Source organism: Triturus cristatus, chromosome 6 (assembly GCF_964204655.1).
Source record: "Triturus cristatus chromosome 6, aTriCri1.1, whole genome shotgun sequence".
NCBI classification, from domain to species: domain Eukaryota; kingdom Metazoa; phylum Chordata; class Amphibia; order Caudata; family Salamandridae; genus Triturus; species Triturus cristatus.
Genome location: NC_140589.1, coordinates 1,115,848,301 through 1,115,863,754, shown reverse-complemented (window position 1 = coordinate 1,115,863,754; position 15,454 = coordinate 1,115,848,301). Strand labels below are relative to the sequence as shown.

Below are 15,454 nucleotides of genomic sequence, written 5' to 3'. Positions count from 1 at the left end.
CACCCAACTGCATACAGGACCAAAACATGTGTCGAAAGTCCGCACCGTCCACCCCGCACCGCGGGCACTGAGAGTGCGCTCCCCCAAAATATCGCAGTATCTTGGCCGGTGTCAGGTATGCTCTGTGTAACGTAAAAAACTGGACTAACTGGAACCTGGCATTCCTCGTTCCCTTCCAGGCCCTCCGCACCAGCGTGGACCACGTAGACTCAGGGATCTCTTTCCCTAGGTCCGCCTCCCACTTTTCCCTCAGGGCGCCCAGGGGGAGAAGGCTCTCCGTCGACAGCCGGCGATAAAGGCATGTGATGGCCTTAGCCGTCCCCGCCGCCATCACTACATATTGGCAACCCGCGGCAGTCGGCGGTTCCGACAGCCCCACGTTCCAATGCCTCTGGAGGCTCGCCACCAAGGCCGCATGAAGCAGGAAGTCTCCCCGCGGAAGCCCATAAGAGTCCTGCAAGTCCTGGAAAGGCAGCAGTACTCCCTCTCTAAATAAGTCCCCCACCATCTGTACCCCCAGTTCCTCCCAGACCGCTAATCCCGACCAATCTCCTCCATGCGGGAACGCCGTACACATCCCCAGGGGGATCTCCGGGGCATAGGGGTGAACTATGGCGGCCCTTCTCTGGCATCTGTTCCAGCATAACCAGAGGGTACGTTCCTCCAAGGTGAGCTGGGTGAGGTCCAACCTCTGGTGGAGGACTATAAAGGCCAGCACATGGCGCGGGATTAGTCTGCCCTGAGGACCTTCCGGGCCCCTGTACTCCCTGGCCACCGCCTGCGTGAGCCACTGGAGCTGGGCCGCCAGATAGTACCACTCAAAATCCGGAGCCGCCAAGCCCCCCTCTGCCCGTGGCTGCCGCAAGGTGGTCAGCGCCACTCGACGCCTTCCCGAACCCCAAATGAAGCTCGTGGTTAATACCCGCAGCGTCGCAAAGAACGACGCCGGGATCCATATTGGAAGGGTGCGAAAATAGTAAAGGAGCCGCGGCAGCGCCACCATTTTCAGCAGCGCCACCCTCCCAGCACACGAGAGCGGGAGCGTTTTCCAAAACCCCATGCTACCCCGTAGGCCTCGAAGCGCTCTACCCACATTCCCCTCCAGCAAATCAGTCTGGGTATGGTAAATGTTAACCCCCAGATAACGGAGACAGCTGCTTTCCCAGCGGATATGACCCAACGCCTGCGGGGGCTGTCCCCCTCGCGACAACGGGAACAAACACGTTTTACGCCAGTTGACCTTAAGCCCAGACAGTCGACCAAACTCCTCCAAGAGGGCAACCGCTCCCTCCAGTGCTCCCGCCGCATCCGCCAAGAACATCAGTTTGGTGGTATCTTAGCAGAAATGTGTCCAGTATCAGGATTAATATAAATCTTTTTCTGCTTAGGAGCCAATTTGGCCTTAAGAATGTCTAAAATTGTCTCCGGAGGCTTGGAGTCAATGTCTTTAGATTTCAGCGTCGAAATTGACTTGTCTATAAGTGTCAGCTCCGAAGCATGCTTTTGTTTCGGAGCGTAGGATTTCGGCTCCGAACTGGATTTGTCCTTGGAGCCAGATGGTTTGCAGATCCGAAGGAAGTTTTGGTCGACTCGGTCCCGAGCCGGAAGGCTTGACGGTTTGTTTTGGTGCCGAGCCAAGGGGCGGGGCATCGGAAACATTGTCTTGATGCCGACCTTAGCCAGAAGGCAGAGGTGGTGCCATAGCCTTATGTGTTTTGGAAGAGGATTTAGGGGGGAAGGGATCTTTGGTACTCACAACACTTTGCCCTGGAGGCAGATCTTCGGCCTCCAGATCGATCTTGAGCTCGGGATCAGACTCCGGAACAGAGAAGACCTCTTCTTCCTCTGCAGAGGACGCTTCGATCTCCTCTTGCTCTGATTCTTCCCGTAAGATATCCAGAGTGTGTTTGATGCTTTGACGTTGCATCTCCCATTGTCGAGCCCGACGATCGTGTAGATTCTTCTTGGATCTAAACGATTTACAAGTGTCGCAGTTTTCCTTCTTGTGCTCCGGAGATAGGCACAAGTTACACAAATTTGATGTAGGTCGGTGTGAGGGTACTTGCCGTGGCACCCAGGACTGAATTGGAATGGAGTCCGTTCCATCATCAGAAGGCTGGCCTGACGTGGCTAGGCCTGACGGGCACTCACAAAGTTTTCAATCGAAAATTGGAGAGTTTGTCAAGCAATTCGATACGCGGAGACCAAGGAACGCGGATGGAAACAATACCGTTGGAGGTAGAGTGGATTGCGCACCGAGGGGAACCCGAAGAACGGTTTCGAACTGGAGCAATACACGCCCGAACCAGAAACCAGCGGAAATAACAATCCAACAATGGAGTTGATGCCCATGCGCACTATCACCGAAAGGAAGAGTCACCTTGCCTTGTGACAGAAAACACTTCTTAAAAAAAACTAAAAAACTTGCAAGCATCCGGACCCAACACTAGATGGCAGGAGTATACAAAGCATGTGTATATACAGCACACATGCCTCGAACATTTATTTACACATTTGAATCAAGGAGGGGAGGGTATGTTATAAATAGCTCTCTCATTCTCCTCTGCCCCTAGGCAGTAGTTAAAGGCAGGGGTAGATGATTTTGGGGGCCATACATAACATAAAATTATAGATGGGCAAAAAGTGAATTACTGGGATGTTTTTCACCTTGGGGTTCTAAATGACATCATAGATAACTTAAGCTTTGCTCTCGGTGTAGGAACCCTCTTCCGAGCCCACAGAACACACAAAATATCTAGGCATCACTCGCAACAGCAATCTATCAATAAAAACAGGTGAACGCCGTCTCCTCTGCATGCTTCCACATCCTCTGCATGCTGAAGAAAATCTTCAAATGGCTCCCCATAGACACCAGCAGCACAATCGCCCAGGCACTCATCACCAGCCGCCTGGACTAAGGCAAGGCCCTTTATGTAGGGATCAACACCCAACTCCCAAAGAGGCTCCTGACAATACGGAACACTGTCGCTAGGCTCGACCTCTATCTCCTCCAACGGACGCCCCCCCCTCATTGCACTGCACAGGCTCCCCATCAGCACACGCTGCCATTTCAATCTCCTCACCCACACTTACAAAGCCCTCCACAACGAGGGTTCAGCCTAACTCAAACAGAGAATGAACCTCCACCAGCTTCGCTCCTCCTCCCTCCACCTGGCACACTCCCCTTGAATCCTCAGAAGAGGCAGATGATTCTTCTCCCACCTTGCCCCCAAACTCTGGAACGAACTCCCCCTACCTCTTCAATTAGCACCAACACTACTGGAGCACAGAGAGAGAATGAAAACCTGGCTCTTCAACAAATAGTTCAGAGCAGCAGATCGTCCCACCCCCTCCAGCGCCTGAAGACCCTCATGGGTGACAAGTAGCGCTCAATAAATCCTGTTTGATTGATTGATGGTTGTTCATTTGACGTCACTCACAACCCTTCGGTGAAAAACATCCCCATAATTCACTGTTACTAATCTATAATTCTTTATGTAATATACAAAAATATACATTATAACTTGCAAAATATAAGTGTTAATAATATCCCACAAATCTGTATTACGTAAAATACACACACCACTGGCTTACGCTGATTTAGTGCTCTGAACCAAGTCTGAATAGGGTTCATGAGAGACTCCAGATAAAGATGACATAGTGCTGGGCAGCTGCATACTTTAAAAGTATGCTGCATTGATAGCGTGACACGGTCAGCCACAATGTAAGGGTATAATTCAGACCTCTCAACAAGATACAGGCGTGATTGCCCAGACTAAGGTGAGTGCAGTCCCAAATTGCAACCACTCATATGGGGAACTTTAACATTCATTCACACAGACAGTAGCATACATTGTATTTACACAGCTCTAGCCAGATTTGCATATGGCCTGCTCAGGTCATAAACTAAAAGGTTGCAATGAGCACATAAATTGAGTGAGTGAGAGGATGGTAGGATACCCCTCTCTTAGAACAAGTAGGGGGGCGTGGTCTGGCCACGCAAGAAGATGGCCGCTTAGAACCGGAGCTCCGGCTGTGGGGAGACCCGGACCGGCAGCTGCAGCTCTTCGGTGGTGCAGAGATGATTTATAAACTGCTTCTGTGACAGCGGAGAGAGAGCAGATGAGACAGTGTTTTTTTTTTTTCAAATGAAGGCACCTGCTGCTTGTCACAGCCCTCATAAATGATTTCTCCAATGCTGACAGGAAATTCACCTCATGGACTGTGGAGCTGAGGGACCGGAAGGTGAGGCAGTGGCTTCTCTTTCCTTACGAAGAGCTCTCTGAACTTAAATTAAACTATTTGAACTTAAATTAAAGCTACTAAAATTCACGGCTGTGTGTGGGGCTGCCTTCGGGAACTGTGCTAATGAGGTGATTTACTCAGTTCAAGGGTTCACGTCAGCTGAGGAAAATCTGGAGAGCTTCTGCTTAAATTGCAACATTGTATGCCAGTGACTTGTATTTGACCCTTTTGTGCAGTGAAGGGTTTCAATTGAAGACAGGAATTCTCTGGCAGCTTTTACCATAATTTATTAACAGTGGAGACTTTCAGAGTAAAAGATAGTTTCTTCCATTCTATATAATGGTGGAAGTCTACAGTTTAAAAATAAATAGACTGTGTATTGATGATTTAACACCTCATAAAACACAGAGGCTATGTTGATGAGGTAATTTATGTGAAACCACTTATAACAACTTTTGACTTTCTGCTCTACAACACTGGCCCTTCAGTCATTTGCAACAGCAATATTGCAAAGGAAGGTTATTGATCACTGACTTCCTCAGACAGAAATTCACTCTTTGGAAACACTTGCCTGCTACCCTGAACACCTGGTATGTCCCATCTCTGAAATTAAAGGTGATGCTTTTACACTTGTTGGAAACAGCTGAGCTTGCACCTCTTCTAAATATACTACATAGCATTGCCATTTTCGCTACCAACTGCAACACTTCGGTTCTTAACAGAAGGCAGCTGTCTGGACTTGTGCCTCTTGGAATACAGGTACAGTGTTGCACTACAAATTTTATAATTATTCTGCCCAAGCCCAGCTTCATTTGAAAGATTGGCAGAACGTGGTCCTGTCTGATGTATTTATGGACAGGCAACCTGTTATGGTGTTCTGGCAGTTAATGGAAGCAAACTACAATTGGAGTGCCTTTGAAATGCATGGAACACAATAGAACTGTTTAATAAAGCGCGTCTTTTTCCTGTCGGTCTGCGTGTTTCATGATTCGGACCATGAGGTGAGCTGGAACCTCATTATTTCCCGGTTCTGAGGCATTTCCTGCATGCCGCTCGGCAGTAGCAGCTCTGGCTCCTGCGCAATTACCCACCATTTTCTCCGCTGGCTGTGTCTCCTCACGGCGGCCGGCTGAAGAGCCTCGCATTTGCTTTTATGGAGTCTGCTGCCCTGAAGTTGGACATTTACAATGGAGGTCGCTAACAGGACTTGCTAACCCTGGAGATGTCTTACAGGACCACAACTGTGTTTCCTCTCACACATTTGTTATTTCATTCTACTTCTGCATGACCATGCTTGCTTTCGCTTCGACTCAGCATTGCTTCGCCTTGTGGTGACCTCAGCCTGTCTTTCATGTTTGCCGGTCTTCCTTGGTCTCAGGTTTCCTGTATTTTCATCATTAACCTATTGCTTTCGTTCAACTGACTCTTAGACTCTTCATGGGCAAACTCCGGAATTTAAAGCTGGCTACTTCTTCTCAATTACCTGTGGACTCAGATTCGGATTCTCCTCCTCAGGACATGGAAGACTCCATGGCACCAAAATCAGATTTAATTCGAGGAGCCATCCCAAAAGCGCGCAACAAAGGAAAACTGGCGTCCTCTCTAGCTTCCTCTAAGCGCCTGAAGAAGGATCCACCATCCCCAGGGAGTAACTCCTCATCCTCTTCCATGGATCTCATTTTGGAAGAACTTCGTGCATTCAAACCCTTTATGGAAGCTACCACAAAGAACATGCAGGCTATGCAGGAAAAATGGTCGTCTCTGGAGTCCCGTGTTCAAACTTTGGAAACGTCCACAGACTCTTTGCAATCCTCTTGTTCCCATATTCTGTCAATGGAGGCGGAGATACTTCTACTTAAACGTCAGACGGAGGATTTGGAAAATAGGAATCCTAGGAACAATCTACGCCTTTATGGTCTTCCAGAACTTACAGAGGGGTCAAACCCCACCGTCTTCTTCCAATCCTTTCTTGCCAAGATCTTAGATGCTCCGGCCTTAACTTCCATTAACATCCAAAGGGCTCATCGCCTTGGACCGAAGGTCGCTAGTAAGCCTAGAGGTGTCATTATGTTATTCCTGCAATTCACTGACCTCCTGCAGGTCCTTTCAGCTGCCAAGCTCAAGAAGCAAATTATGTGGGAAGGTCATCGCCTCTATCTTTCACAAGTTGTCTCCAAGGCCACTGCAGATCGAAGGAAGAAGTTCTTGGACATGCGACCTCAACTACGGGCCCTGAATGCTAGATATGGACTACTACATCCTTGTCTCTTCAAGGTCACATATAAAGATAGAACAACCACATATGAAGACCCTGCAGCCTTGCAGGCGTTTCTCCAACGGCAAGGCCCAGATGTTATGGATGTATCCAGACCTGGTTGACAAGATCTGCTACTTCTTCTTGGAACTCATTGTGTTATGATTCTGTTGTCTCTCCATTATCGCTGATGTTGTGATTCCCCTACTGTCTCTTCTTCCGATAGTCGTTTCACTCTCATGTGTCCCCTATGTAGTTCAATTGTTTCCTGTTCCCCTGTGACACGTCTTTCCCTTCAATTGTATATCTCTCTTGTTTCTACAGACATCTCCTTCCTCCCTCCTACCCTGATATGCCATGCTACTTTCTATATGCTGCATTTTTGGATCCATGGTAGTTGAGGTTTGATATCTGCTCTGGATGTTGTCGTCGTCGTTGTCTCCCGGCGCCATCACCCCATCCTCGTTCTTGAGTTTTTCGTTCTGTAAGTATGTTTTTCAGTCGTTCGTTTCGAACGTGTACTGTCTTCTTGTTGTTTTTTGTTTCTGTCCTTTTTCCTACACTTGATCTCTTACCTTTTGCTCTTTCCTCTTTCTTTTCACTTTTTTTTCACCTCCCATCTCCCCTTCTTGCTCCTTCCTTTCCTTGGATTCAGTATTATATTCATAGTGGTTCCTCCCTTTTTTTTCCTTTCCTTTTATTCTTCTTTGCTTTCTCTCCTTCTGCCCTCTCTCCTTCATCAATTCGTTACAATTCTCTCAGTTTTCTCAAGTTATTATTTTTTTTTTTCTGCAGTAATAAGCATGTTGCTGTTAGCTGTTTTTCTTTGCTGTTCCATTCCGAGTTACATCGTGGAACGTTAAGGGTTTAAACAATCCCATTAAAAGGCAAAGGGTTTTATCACATTTAGCGAGACTTAAGTCTGATGTTGCCCTCCTTCAGGAGACTCATCTCTCTGAAAACGAGGCTCTAAAACTCAAGCGTTGTTGGGTGGGTCATGTTTTTTGCTCCCCCACAGTTTCCAAGAAAAATGGTGTTGTGATTTTATTACATAAAAAGTTAAATGTTTCCTCAATTTCTCACGAATGTGATGTTGATGGTCGATGGGTTATTGTTACACTGCTTATAGATAATATTCCTATCACTCTTTTTAATGTGTATGCCCCAACTGGGATTGACAGATTATTTTGGCCCTCTATTTCAACTAAGCTGTCCTCCCTTTCTGGAGATTACATACTTCTAGGGGGAGATTGTAACCAAGTTGTTGATCCCTTCCTCGATCGTCATTCCAATGTTAAATTTGTCCCCTCTAGGATGCACTCTCAATTTGTTAACACCTTTCAAAATAATGCCTTGGTGGATATCTGGAGATTGTGTAATCCTGATCTTAGAGAATACAGTTTTTACTCCCCTCCACATCAATCACAATCCCGCATTGATCATATCTTCCTTAGTAAATCCCTATCCCAGCACGCTATACGCTCTGACATTGGTTCCATCCTAATCTCGGACCATGCTCCGGTTCATGTGGACCTTGACCTACTTCCTTTTTCCCCTCACTCTGGCAGATGGCGTTTCAACAATGCTTTGCTTTTGGAACCTACTTTTTGTTCCGAATTTACTGCCTTTGCCACTGAATTTTTCCTTTTCAATCATACCCCTGATTCCTCTTTTGTTACTGTTTGGGATTCTTTTAAAGCAGCCTCTAGGGGTTTTATTATTAATTTTGTAGCCCGACGAAAGAAACTTCGAGAAGCCAAATCCGAACGCATTTTAGCTAATATTAAGACTTTAGAGCTTGATTATCATGCTTCTAAATCTGAGATTTCTCTTAAAAAAACTTATTGATGCGAAAATTTCCTTCAATAAGTTTACAACTGATGCTGCCTCTAACCTTTTGCTAAAATTTAATTCCAGGTATTATGGAGGTAAGAACAAAATGGGAAAACTTTTGGCCAATTACTTAAAGATAAGAAAGGAGCGTACAAAGATTGAGTCCATTAAGACTTCCACTGGGAACTCTTGCTTTAAAGATAAAGACATTCTCTCTGAGTTTGTGAAATTTTATGACAATCTTTATACCCCCGAACACATCCCGGAGACTACGGATCTTCTTTCATATTTTCATTCGCTTCCCTCCCCCCCGGCTTCTCAAGTTGATTTTTTTGCCCTAGAACAAGACATTTCGCTTTCTGAAATCTCTCATGCTGTTTCTAAATTGCGGCACGGTAAGTCTCCAGGCCCTGATGGTTTCACTATTGAATTTTACAGCCACTTCGCCTCTCTACTTCTCCCTAAACTATTATTATTATTCCGATCCTTCCTTGCAGCGGGTTCTTCCAGCGGCTCCTTCCAACAGGCTTTAATCTGTTTAATTCCCAAAGAAGATAAGGACCACTCATTATGCAAAAATTACAGACCAATTTCACTGGTCAATACGGATTATAAAATTTTGGCCAAAATTTTGGCATTGCGCATGGATCCCCTTTTACCCGATCTCATTGGCCCTGAACAATCAGGCTTTGTCAAGGGCCGTCTCTCATCTGACAATGCCCGTGTTTTTCTTAATATACTTAGCAAGGCTTCCTCTTTGTCGCTTCCCTTCGCGGCTATTTCTTTAGACGCGGAGAAAGCCTTTGACAGGATTGGATGGGATTTTATGTTTCAGGCCTTGCGCTGGATCGGCTTTTCTTCCAAATTCATCTCTATTATTTCTTTACTCTATTCTAATCCCCAGGCTTCCATTTTTGTCAACGGGATGACCTCGGATTATTTCTCGTTACACAGGGGAGTGCGACAAGGCTGTCCTCTATCCCCCCTACTTTTTGTTTTAGCCTTGGAACCCTTTCTTACTAAAATTCGTCTAGACAACAGTATTTCTGGTTTTAAATTTGGTTCGCGTCAAGTTAAACTCTCGGTCTATGCTGATGATATTCTTTTTTACTGCTCTGATCCTGTTTCCTCTATTCCCTCTTTTCTCCAGCAGGTGTCTTCCTTCTCCGCGGTCTCTGGTTATCGCCTAAATGCTGATAAGTGCGAGATTCTACCTTTAAACCCTATTTGTCAAAAGCATCTTTTTTCCCAAACGAGTTTCTCCTGGCAACCATCTAGGATCAAATATCTGGGTGTTTGGTTCGCTCCTCTCTTGTCTGATACACTCAAATTTAATTTTGATTATGTCTTCAAGAAAATGGACACGGCTATTCAACGCTGGAACCCGCTCTTTCTGTCTTGGTGGGGTCGGCTCAATTCTATAAAAATGATGTTATCCCCTCTTCTTCTTTATACCATTTCCATGCTGCCAGTACACATTCCAGTTTCCTTCTTTAAACGGATTGATTCCTTGTTGCTGAAATTCTTATGGAATGGCAAGCGGTCTCGGATAGCTTTGGCTTCATTGCGCAAGGATAAGGCTCAGTCTGGTGTGCGCTTTCCGAATTTCAGAGAATATCATCGAGCTTTCTCTTTGAAACAATCGACCCGTTGGTTCTCTTCTGATCTTCCGCACTATCCGCCCGTCTGGTTAAGTATGGAATCTTCCTTTCTATCCCCCTTTACCTTTCGCGAGTTTTTATCCTTCACGTCTTCTTTAGTTCGCTTTCGTACGCCTGTTATTTCTCATTGCCGCACTCTCCTTCTCCCTTACATAATATCATCTTATCCCTCCCTCCTTTCCATTCACGATCAACCGATATGGCACAACTCTCTTTTCAAAATTCGTAATCGCACCATCTTTTGGAAGACATGGCATTCTCGAGGATTGTGTTGGATCTCTCAATTAATTTCCCAAGATACCCCTCTCTCATTCCAGGAACTTCAATCCTCTTTCTCACTGCCCTCTTCTGCTCGTTCGCAATACAATGCCCTTCTCCCAGTCCTGATCTTATATCTTCGCTCTTTGGCGCCATCTACTGATATTCCTTTGGACCGCAAAGCTACTTCTTTATTATTGGAGACGTCTCCCTCAGCCTCTGCTATTTATAACTCTTTCCGGTACTCCACTGACAGACTAAAATCTAAAATCGAGAATGCATGGGAATTGGATCTTTCTCAGGGTTGGCCAATACCTTTTTGGGACAAAATATGGGCTAAGCTTCATAAAGCCTCTAGAGCTGCTAATACTACCCAAACCTTATATTTCATTTATAACAGAACTTTATGTACTCCACAAGCTTTATCCCGTTTTTCACCTGACACATCCCCTATTTGTTGGTCCTGTTCCTGTCCCGTCGCAGATCTCAAACACATGTTGTTTGAATGCCCTCCTATCTCCAAGTTCTGGCACCTAGTATGGACGCAAATACAAAAGATATTTCAACTTCAAATTCCCTTTTCCCCTTCACAAGTTTTTCTAGGTTCCCTATCACCGTCACTCCCACAATCTCCTTCCCATTATCTACTACTTGACCTTCTAGTTGCTGTGGCTTTCCATACCATTACTTCTAATTGGAAACAGGCTGCAAATGTCTCCTACCAATCTTGGTGGAATGCAGTTTGCTTCCATCATCGCCTAGATACTAATTACGTATCTCCCATTTCCCTGGCAATTAAACGCGACCTGATTTGGCTTCCTTTGGTATCCTATCTCTCCTCCTTTGCTCCGGTGCACGCCTCTCCAGATCCTAACACAGTTGAGGTGCGTAAGCCACCATGATTTTCTTCTTTCTTTAATGCCTTTTTTGTTATGATATCACGTTCTACTATACTATATGGTATTTTTCATTCCTATACGTAGGCTCTGTTCATGTAAGCTTCATGCTTGTTATAATTGCTTTTAATGAGAGTTTCTATTGAATTGCTTATTTTTTTGTATATGTTTATCATGATGATTATACCCCGTTCCCCTCCCTTCTCCTTCCCTTCTTTATTTCTTCAATAAACTCAAACTTAAAAAAAAAAAAAAAGAACAAGTAGGGTATCTCCAGGGAGTCTTGCTTGCTCAAGTATCTAAAATGCAAGTAAGCAAATGCCAAAAGAGAAGTCCCTCATTCACATGACACAGCACAAGTGTGCATGGCACCATCCATAAAAACATGTTTTGCGCAGGCAGAACTCTCTATACCATTTCTGCAATATGGTCCAATGGACCTAGCAAAGAATTACATAAGATTTTCACCTATTGAAGTTATTTGATCTGGGAAGAGATCACGCATTCTAAAAAATGCACCAATTAAGAACAGGTTTAATTTGTTGAGACAGGTGAGTCGCTGGACTATACCCGCAAGGTTGATAGTAAAGAATAGTTTTAGCCAGCTGTAAATGGGTTTTTCACCATCGGATTTCAGAAAGGTAGGGACTGAGGAAAATATGTAACATACCTACATTCGGGTCTCTGCTGCTCTCTCTCACTTCAATTCCAAGATGGTCAATGAAAATTGGACCCGCTTCCTCTTCTTTTCTCAAACAAACGTCAGTATTGACAAACGGAAATGCTGTAAATCCAGTGTAATATGGTTAGATATTTTAGATGAAAGATTTAACTATTGCAAAATAAACATCAATTTAAATGATCCTTCAAGAGGACCCACTTATACTATAATAATTGTTCTCAGCTTAGTGATTTACAGACTTTGTGCGTACAAAGGTAAGTGGCTACAGAATCTTTGCCAAGAGTGATAATCCATTGGAAACATGTTGCTTGAGTAATGTGAAACAGACCAACAATTTTTGCCAAGTCACATTACCTCCAGTCCCTCACTCGCCTTCCATCTTTACAAATGAGGCCCCGCCTCCTTCTAGACCTATCCCATCCCATAAAAACTCCACCCACCCCCACTGCCACCTGTTCTTTTTTGTCTCTCTAGATGAGACTTACCTTTGGCTTTCTCTCTGATGTGGTGCCGGGGAATTTTCGGTTGGTTCTCTCCATCGAGGGTGCCCTCAGTAGCGTTCTCCCAGTGTGCTGTGTCTCCTCAGTCTCCTCGTGGTCGAGGGGCAGAGCAGCACTTGCACAGGAAGCCGCAACGGAGTCCAGCAGTCCTCCTGCAGCTGGGGCTGTGTTTCTGGGTTGCGGCTGCGAGGCGGCCTTTACGGTGCACATATATTGAGACCTGGCAGGCTGGGTTTTTGACCCGTTATTTATCTATTTTGGGCATATTGGAATTTTTTACTGATCGGGGGCATTTTTGGTGGGAATTTTTTATTGGTTGCCGGCATGGTCTTTATTCAGCCATATAGTGGGGTTACTGAGGAGTGACTTCTCCAGTTTGTTGCAGTCATGGGTCGCAAGAGCTTGTTTAAAAGGAACAATCTTGTGTCCTCTTCTTCTTCGTCATCTTCTGATAGGTCTCCGGTCCCCCCCGAAGTGCCCTAGCCTAATAATCGCAGCTCATGCTTTAAGAATGTAATCTTTTCAATAAACATTTGAAAATTTATTCTTGTATCTTTTCTTTGTAACACCCTGGGCAGGCAAAAGTGATGAACAAAGGGGTTAGATCTGTTTCCACAAATTCCTTGGGATTCGAAGTGGTCACATGTGAGGTTACCAACCACATCTATAACTCTGGAAGGTTAGGAGTTCAGATGTGGTCCCGTGAACTAGCCAAAACCAGCATTTACTGATGATATAAGTAGACTCAGTCTCTATATTGTGAACATTTTTTGACCTAATACAGTCCAACTAAATTTGTAGGAACCGTATAACAGTTACTACTACATCCCTAATAATATTAGTAACTCAGGAGAATGTTATTGAACAGAAGTAGCTTTAATTTCAAAATTTTTTGGAGACCTCCACCATAGCTATTCCAATAAGTCCAGTCCCTGGTAAAGGGGGTGGGAGTGTGGGGGGTGGAGGTGAAGGGGGTGGAGGTGAAGGGTGGGGAGGCAGAGCGGGGAAAGTGGGAGGATTAGATAAGGGGAGGGAGAGATAGGTGGGAAGAGATGGCGGCAAATAAAACATTGACAAATGGACTTTGGAAGACTAAATTACTGTTTAGTATAAGTTTTCTATGAATGAAGGAAAAGTTCCTATCCACGCATCAATAACTTAGGTGACTGAAGTACGGAAACCCTGTTGCGCCAATGCCTAGACGCTCTTTCTGCCTCAAGGGGCGGCTGTAGGCTGTCATCCTCCCCGCTTATGTCCCGATGAAGACCCGCACTGACTCACTAGTAGTGCAGACCCTGAGTTGAAACGTCGACAAATTCCCATAGACCGGCCCCAAGGCTCTGCGTTAAAACATATTCATTTAATTTGTAGAAGCACTTTTTCCAATTGTTGTTCCCTGGCCACCAATCATATTTTAATCACTTTTTACATATTGTGCACCATTATTGTATCACCGTGCACTTGATGTCACCTTTGCCACAGTTCACAATATACTTCACCTTGTGTGTTGGCAGCCTTACAGAAAATGTTGGGGTATTTACAAAATATAAATGATGTAATTTATAAAAAGTGACAAAATACCCTGTATGGTCTTAGCGTGTATTCCTTTGATTTGAAGCGAACACTAAATAACTCAGTGAATTTTTCGACTGCTAAAGGAATGTGTAACACCCGACAGAACCATTGTTTTTTACATATCCGAGAATTGTACAACATTGCCAGCTTGGATGATAGCTGTTTACGGGACAGATACTTGTTGCTTTGCCATCCTGACAGCAGATTAAAGACATTGTTGATACCTGGGAGAACAGAATACCTCGGTTCTGGGGGAAGAGATAGCAAGATGCCATGCAACAACTTCTTCATTAATGCATGCTCTCCAACCGGTTGGTTAGCCACAATTGCATGGCCAGTCGAAATTGCAGACCAGAAGGTACTGATTGTCCTATAAGCCAAACCTTCTGAAGCCAGATGGGCTAGAAAGTTCAGGATGTGCACAACACCTACCCCCACATGATCCAGACTCCTTCGCAGACACCAACCCATCCAACGAGACCAGGCCGATCGGTATCGCTTGACCGTGCCATCTGCCCAGGCTCAGAAGAGGAGTTCCGCAGTGCTTCTCGAAAGGCCTGGTCCATTGAGACTGGTAATCCTCAACACCATGAGCGGGAGGGAGTAGTTCACCAACAGAGGGTGAGAACTGCCCGCTGGATCGCTCAGGAGATGAGGCAGTGGGAGTGGATGGATTGGAGAAGCCCAAGAAAGTTCCATCAGAACTGAAAACCATACCTGCAATCTCCAAACCGTGGTGATCACCACCAGCTCCACCTTCTGCAAGTGCACTTGGATCGTCAACCGCATTATCATGGTGAAGGGGGACAGGCATAACCCTGTTCCGATGCCCAATACTGCAGGAATGCATCTGTGGCTACAGCTGGTGGTCGAGGCGAGACGCAAACAGGCCGATCGAGAACGGACCCCACATTTCCTGCAAGGCTTGGAACATCGGGGGAAACAACTACCATAAGCTTGAGTCCCACAGGTGACAGGTTTGCCAATCTGTCACCAGGTTGGGAACTCCTGGGAGATGCTCCGCCATCACCGAAACCTGATGTGCCAGACATTATTCCCAAAGTTCCTTGGCGAGGTCCGCCAAGGCCTTGGAGAGAGTACGTTCCAGGTGATTGATGTAATGGACCGCTGCCACGTTATCCTTCTTGAGGAGGACGCAGGACTGGGCTCTGTCCTTGGTCCAAAAGCAGACCACGAAGGAACCCGCTATCAACTCTAGACAGTTGAGGTGTGAAGCGACTGTTACGCGGCGGAACAACCGCCACCTGTGGTGAACTCTCCACAGTGGGTTTGCCAACTTGAACCACTGGCATCTGACTCGATCACCAGATCCGGTTGGGAGCCAAAAATGGCCATTCTGTTTCCCGCCTCCATGTGGGAGAGCCACCAATCAAGTGCTTTATTTTCCTCCTCGGAAAGAGGCACCTGCTGGGCGTACGTTAAACCCTGGTGCAGGTGAGACGCTTTGAGTCTCTGAAGGGCTCGAAGGTGAAGGGGGCCCAGGAAGATGGCCTGGATCGAAGCCGACAAAAGGCAGACTACTCTGGCAA

At 45.7% G+C, this 15,454-nt stretch overlaps 1 protein-coding gene and 1 long non-coding RNA gene across 4 annotated transcripts in view; one reads left to right on the top strand and one right to left on the bottom strand.

Annotated features, from left to right (window-relative positions):
- The window catches only part of LOC146821046 (uncharacterized), a 326,636-nt gene that overhangs the window by 80,521 nt on the left and 230,661 nt on the right, over window positions 1-15,454 (bottom strand). For all 3 annotated transcript variants that reach the window (XM_085611981.1, XM_085611980.1, XM_085611982.1), the window contains one exon: window positions 11,818-11,931. In XM_085611981.1, coding sequence (XP_085468107.1) covers window positions 11,818-11,931 — 114 coding nt within the window. The remainder of the gene's footprint in view (window positions 1-11,817; window positions 11,932-15,454) is intronic.
- The window catches only part of LOC146821047 (uncharacterized), a 145,229-nt gene that overhangs the window by 56,516 nt on the left and 73,259 nt on the right, over window positions 1-15,454 (top strand). The window contains exon 2 of the long non-coding RNA XR_014963084.1: window positions 6,824-6,983. This is a non-coding gene — a long non-coding RNA (uncharacterized LOC146821047). The remainder of the gene's footprint in view (window positions 1-6,823; window positions 6,984-15,454) is intronic.